Source organism: Gavialis gangeticus, unplaced genomic scaffold, assembly GCF_001723915.1.
Source record: "Gavialis gangeticus isolate Ggan-Ray unplaced genomic scaffold, GavGan_comp1, whole genome shotgun sequence".
Classification (NCBI taxonomy): domain Eukaryota; kingdom Metazoa; phylum Chordata; order Crocodylia; family Gavialidae; genus Gavialis; species Gavialis gangeticus.
Window position 1 is genome coordinate 114,914,556 of NW_017729025.1, and position 6,318 is coordinate 114,920,873.

At 37.3% G+C, this 6,318-nt stretch overlaps 2 protein-coding genes across 3 annotated transcripts in view; one reads left to right on the forward strand and one right to left on the reverse strand.

Annotated features, from left to right (window-relative positions):
• ZDHHC13 (zinc finger DHHC-type containing 13) overlaps positions 1 to 3,841 on the forward strand; it is a 45,679-nt gene extending 41,838 nt beyond the window's left edge. For both annotated transcript variants that reach the window (XM_019519459.1, XM_019519460.1), the window contains 3 exons: positions 647 to 804; positions 2,447 to 2,544; positions 3,183 to 3,841. In XM_019519459.1, the coding sequence (XP_019375004.1) occupies positions 647 to 804; positions 2,447 to 2,544; positions 3,183 to 3,318 (392 nt within the window). In that variant the 3' untranslated portion in view covers positions 3,319 to 3,841. The remainder of the gene's footprint in view (positions 1 to 646; positions 805 to 2,446; positions 2,545 to 3,182) is intronic.
• Positions 3,842 to 4,432: 591 nt separating this feature from the next.
• Positions 4,433 to 6,318, reverse strand: part of CSRP3 (cysteine and glycine rich protein 3) — a 30,171-nt gene continuing 28,285 nt past the window's right edge. The window contains exon 5 of the mRNA XM_019519461.1: positions 4,433 to 5,178. Coding sequence (XP_019375006.1) covers positions 5,105 to 5,178 — 74 coding nt within the window. The 3' untranslated portion in view covers positions 4,433 to 5,104. The remainder of the gene's footprint in view (positions 5,179 to 6,318) is intronic.

Here is a 6,318-nt window from a genome sequence, read left to right on the forward strand (position 1 = left end):
GGGGGGGGCGCGGGATGTTGCTACGACGACTCTGGGGGGTATGGGGGGAGGTGGTTCCTGCTGCTGTGCTCAGCTCATTCGGCAGCTCATCCACTCATCCAGCGGCTCCCACAGCAGCAAGAGCCACTTCCCACACCCTGCCCCACCCCAACTGGGCAGCACCTACTCCAGCCCAGCTGCACTCCCTGTCTCACTGCAGGGGCCTTGATCTGCTCCTCCATGTCCCTTCCCTCCCCCCTTCCCTTCCACCACAACAGACTTACCAGCTGCATGCAGCTGTATTAAAAATCGGATCAGTATCGGCCAATATGCCTCAAAAATTGGCTATCAGTATCAGCCCCAAAAATCTGTATCGGTGCACCCCTAGTAATAAACCCATTAATTTCCTGTAATTTCTAATTTTAGATGTAATTTGTTAAATGGGTAGGATTGCATTAATGTCCGTTAATGATTCCATGCAGTCAAACACATATGTATTGGTTTTGTAACTGCTACAAATCTTGTCTCTAGAGCTTTTATGTAAGACTGCATGGTGTATCATTCTTTACTCTGTTATTAGATAGTATTTATTAGTATTTCATAATACATATATTTTAATACAGTTTAATACATTAATCTTCAATATACTAACTTTACTTATTCTTAGACTGGTCAGAACATTGTGCAACAACTTACCAGCAAGATGGAGCTTGGACTTACTTCACACAGATAGTATCTTGTTCTCCGTGGGTTTTGTACATTTTTGCACTAGTGTGTTCTTATACTTCATGGGCTTCATTGTTACTAATCATTCAGCTTTATCAGGTACCTTTTGTTTTGTTTTATGTGCTTTTTTGAGGGTTTTCAAATCTGTTGTTTTTTTTCCTGGAAGACTTTCCAAGAACTTCCTTGGCCTATCAGTACCAAAGATGTGCAACTTAAATCCCAGGGCAGTACCTTTGGTTTCATTGTATTTTTGCAGCTGCCCTTCATATATGCAAGTTAGAAGGGATTCTCCAAATCAAACTGTTTATTGCTGAATACAGCTGTAAATAGTACCAATTTGGGGGGGGGCACATTTGTTATGGGAAAATATTAAGAAATAAAGGCTTTATAGACAGAAAGTACACAAGTGAGATAACTGGTGTCATTGTCTAAAAGTATTTATGTGATTGATTATTCTGCCCAGGGTGTAATAAATGTTGAACTGAAAACTGTGCTACAGCAGAGCAGTGCATCATTAATTCACATTGTCTCATTATAAAAATAAAAAATGTATGACTGTGGTTTTACCCTGATAAGTATCACATTTTAAACTGCATTTTTTCCAAGATAACTTAGCTACACATGCAGAATTGTTTCAAGATGGTACTTGTCATCTAAAGTAAACATTTATTCACCAATTTCAAGAGAATTAGGGTCATTTAGTTGGGTATAAAAGCAATTCATTGGGCTAATGCATTTTTTATAGCTTTTGGTTTTGTCAGAAGTCCCACTGATTTTTCTTTGCTTGTTTCAAAATAGATTAATGTGGTTTCAATGTTTTTGAACATGGTAAAAATCAGAGTAACGGCTAGAACATTTGCAGTCAACTCCGTTTTTTCACAGGTGATACGTTGTTCACATGTTGCCTACTGACTTTTACCACTATTCACTGAAATTGCCCAGCCTGACATAATGTTGTGTGTAACTTACCATGTAAGATTATAGAACAGAAAAAATAGTAAACAAGTATAGGCAATAATGCATTACATTTCCCATTATGTGATTTGACATAGGAGGTGGCAAATGCTGTTGGGGAGATTTAAAAGTTAAGGCTGAAACTTTGTCCTCTGCACTTTGGCCAGTGTATTTTAACACATTGTCAGTATACCAGGGGATGATGGCTTCAGTATTTGTAATGATATTTTCCTTCTCACTGGGTGCATCTGCATGTGCCCCTATGGCACTATTGTTACTGCACCATCATAAGGTACTTCCTTTTGGAAGAACTAAATGACAGCTCAGTAACAGCCCTTACTGTGCTGTCTGCATGGTGCAGTTGTTTTTAGCTGCTACGTTGCCATAGCAACATATTATACCAAGGAAGCACATCCCTACAGTGACGTAGCTGTGCCGTCATGGTTTTTGCCTGCCAATACTACGTTACCTTAGCATCACATGTAAATGTGCCCACTGTATTTAGCGAAAGAATCCATGATCTTGACCTGTGTGTTGACCTTTATATCTGCAAATGGCTGGGTATAGAGAACAAGGATGATTTCTTAGTGTTGGCATTAATAGCACCAACTCCTTGGTCCCTCTCAGAGTGTTTATGGCATACTTATTTTGTAAGCAAGTCTTACAGTATAGTTTTGTGACTTGATAAATATGAAAAATCCAATCTAAAATTAGTATCTTTTAAGATCTCTAGTATTTTGACTGCAATTTCATCATTCAATATTATATTTTTCTTCCCTTTCCTAAGATTGTATGTCTGGGCTTGACCTCATATGAGCGAACAAACCTCATAATACAGAGCAAGTCTTCTAAACAGCCTTTTTCACTCAGGAGAACTCCATACAAGTAAGTATTTTTGGTAGGAAGGTATTTTAAAGAAATGGGATGAATGTCTTTAATCTGCGTGCCCATGGGGAAAAGATGATTTTCTAGGTGTTTGCTAAACATGCCTTTTACATGACTTAGACAACTAGGATGGAATTTGACCAGCTGACAGACTTTCCTTCAGGGATTTTTGCCCACATGTAAAGGTTAAAGCAGCACCATGGATGTTCTGACTATCACCAGGACTAGGCAAACATATTGGAAATCAGGAAAAGAGATTGAACTCTAGGGTATGGTATATGATAAAAATATACTTACTCTCTTTTTTTTGTGGAATGTTTGTAGCCCATATTACACTTAAACATAGAAGAGGGTTCTTCTATTCAACACTAATATATTTAATTCGTGAATAGTGACATAATCACAGCTAGCATAAGAAATGAGGTATTCAAGATTTTTATTCTAACAGAAATGCTTATGGCCAAAATCTCTGTTCTGTTAAGTAATTGATATATATACACACACTGAATAGATAAGAGGGAAATATTTTTATTTTTCTGGGTCATTGTGCTTAAAATGCTTTTTCTTTAGTGCATTTAACTTATTTACTTTGTCTTCCTTTTCATTATTATTAATTGGTATGTCTCTCTCATTTCCAGTCAAGGATGTTTCCAGAATATTGCCGACCTTTTTCAGTGCAGGTGCTTTGGCATATTCAAGCCCAGTGCAATTGACTGGACTAACCAATATACTCTGAGTCATCCAGCAAAGGGTAAAAACATCCATTCTGTCTGAAGAAAAGCAGCATGAAATTCTTGAGCTAAGCTGAAAGCTAAATAAAGCTGGAAATTCTGTGTTTTGTTTACAAGGTCTTCTCAAATTTTCTTGCCTTAATTTTTTATAATGTTTCTACTGCTTACATAGTAAAAGTTTTATGTGCATAAACTACAGCAAAATAGCTATGAAATAATTGCTGTGATTTTCAGATGAAACAATTTTAAATTTCCTGCAACTGAGATGGCATTAAATACGTATTTTACCAAAATAGGTTTTTATACAGCAACCCAAAAATCTTATGTGATTTTTGACCTTTTGCTTCTTTATGCAGACTGCTTCCATAAAAGATGCTTTTTTACAATTAAGGGAAATAAAACATTTTAATATTATTGAATTGGCTATTACAAAATTTTAAAAGCACTGAAATCCTTTTAGAATTTTTGATAGCTTGTCTTTATATTGTGTAAAGCAAACAGTAAATCTAAACACTGTTTTTTGTACAGATTTAACATTTAATAAATTAGAGCATTTGTGCTTTCAAGTGTATTTTCTGATTTTCTTTTCCCCCCCTAGCATTCATGAGAAATGTGAAATTTATACACTTAATCATTAAACATAACTGCAGCAAAAGGATAATGTGCTCTTAACTCTGAACAAGAAGAGATTGGTTTAATATGCAGTTGCATGCACCACTTTTTAATGAAAATGGACACCTCAAGTAATCAAAATATAATGGTGAATGTAAAGGACAAGACTGTAACTTTACATTGTTTCAGGCTGCAGAGATGGGGCTTTAATAGTGGCCTATTTAAGGTTAAAGTGTTTAATGTCATACCTTGAGACTTTCTGTAATCTGATGTAAGACATATTTAAGATGCCAAGTGTTACACCTATTCTGTCCTACTGGGTGTTTTTTGTTAAAATAGAAAAGACCAAAGGTGGTATTAATAGAGATAAGAAAAGCTGCACAAATCAAGACCTGTAAACTAAAGATCAAAATAAAATATTTGACTAGCCGTTTTCAGGTAAAACAGAACTCTTACAATTGGCATAGACATGTTTGTTTAGGTTAGTGCATGACATGATTATGGAGTCTTAAAATACAAGAAAATAAGTACAGTAACTTAATCACAGTGTGAAAGCAGTATCTACATTTTATTGTAGCTTAAAACACAGTAACAAAACTAGATTTAATACCCTGTCTTGTAAGAAAATGTAGGTTCATTTCCCAACCCAGAAGTCCTTCCTTTTGACAGAAAAAATGTTGGTGGTGTATTTGGTGAGAGATACTTAGTTGGGAGAGGTGTTTACACAAGCTTTTGGGCACAAAGTGTTGGAATGAAAGAGTGGGATGGAATTGAAAGTGTTAGCTAGTGTCACATTAGAAATGTGCCTTTTGAATAATATTTCCTCTTGTGCAATAGCACCAGTATAACTTTATGATATGAGAGAGAGTATAGATTATGGGCCAGATTCTGTTCCATTTAGATTGATACAAATCCAGAATACCATGGTTTGACCCAGGGGTCATGGGATGATGTTTTCTCCGTGCAAAGTACACAGGGCTACTATAACTGCAGTTTTAAATAGATATTCATTTGTTCACAGACTGTTTCATTAAACAGTATTATGCTCTAATCGTTTTAAAATAAACTTAAATCCAGTTCTGTCAAAATGTATTTTCTCGCTACTTCAGGAATTCTATGGGGTGAAAGAATAATTTTAAAAAATGACTTTTTTTAAATAAATGCATCATTGTTTCGCTTAGCCTGTTGCATTAGCAAAAGACCTGTTATAGAATTTTTCACTCCTTCTTTTCCACTTGAGTGAGGCCACCAAATCCAATTCCTTTGGGACCAAAATTCTTTGCATAGCAAACTGCAAAAAAAAGAAAACAAGTTTGGTAGTTAACATTTGTGTTATTTTTTGTGGTAAATGATAATATAAAGCCCTAATTTATAATGAAGTACAATAGCTAGGCAAGCTGTGAGAATTAAATGTGGATTTGTTTTCTCAGGCACATTCACAGATTCAACAGCATTTTTGTTTTTAAGGTAGATGAGCTTGCTAGTATAGCTTCAAATCAAGTCCTTATCAGAATAACTTTTAGGACTGTAAAATACCTAAAAACTCTAAGATACAACTATTAAAGTAGATTGCAAGCAAGAAGCATTAATGTAAATTAGAGAAAAAATGTATTATGGCTGGGATTTTCCAGGGAGCTCACAGGAATTACTAGGATTCAGTGCAGGTGTTGGTTTTGTCTAAATCAGTAATTCTCAACGGGCTGCCATGAGCTCCTTTTGAGGGTGCCCTGGTATGCAAGAAGATAAGCACTTACTCTTCCCCAACTCCTATGCAAGATGGTATGAGTAGGCTCATCTCTGGGTAGGGGTCATGCTTGTCGTTACCAGCCCTTTTGTGAAGTCTGAAGTGCTCATTTCTCCCCTCTCCCCAGTGTGAAGAGTTAAGTGCAGGCTCATTAGTGCCTGACTCCAGTGCAAGGAGGTAAACTCATGATGGTCCCTGCCCTTCTGGGCTGTGGGAAGCTAAGAGTTTCTTCCTCATCCTCCTCACCCTACACAGTGAGATAAGCGCTGCAATAAACAAATTATTGAATTGGGGTGCTGCTCAATTCACAGCAGTTACAGAGATTGCCAGGAGCCTAAAAAAGTTGAGAACCACTGGTCTGAATATTATTTTGCATGGTCAGTGTGCCCACGAGTGGTGAGCAAGTCCTACAGTTGAAAAGACTTTCTGTTTATAGAAAAATAGTTATGACTGTTCTAATATAATAAAGGGCTTAGTCTGTCTGTCATGCTTTTGGCCAACTGTCCCTGTGCTGCTGAGGGCAGGTGGCGATTGGCTGTACCTGCCCAAGTTTGAGCTCCTGCCGGGGAAGTTTATGGCAGTGGCAAACACACCCTGGCAGCCTGAGCAGCGGCAAACACACCCTGGCAGCCTGAGCAGCGGGTCTTTCCCATGCCTCCCTGCCTGAGGGTGTGTGTGGGGGGGGGG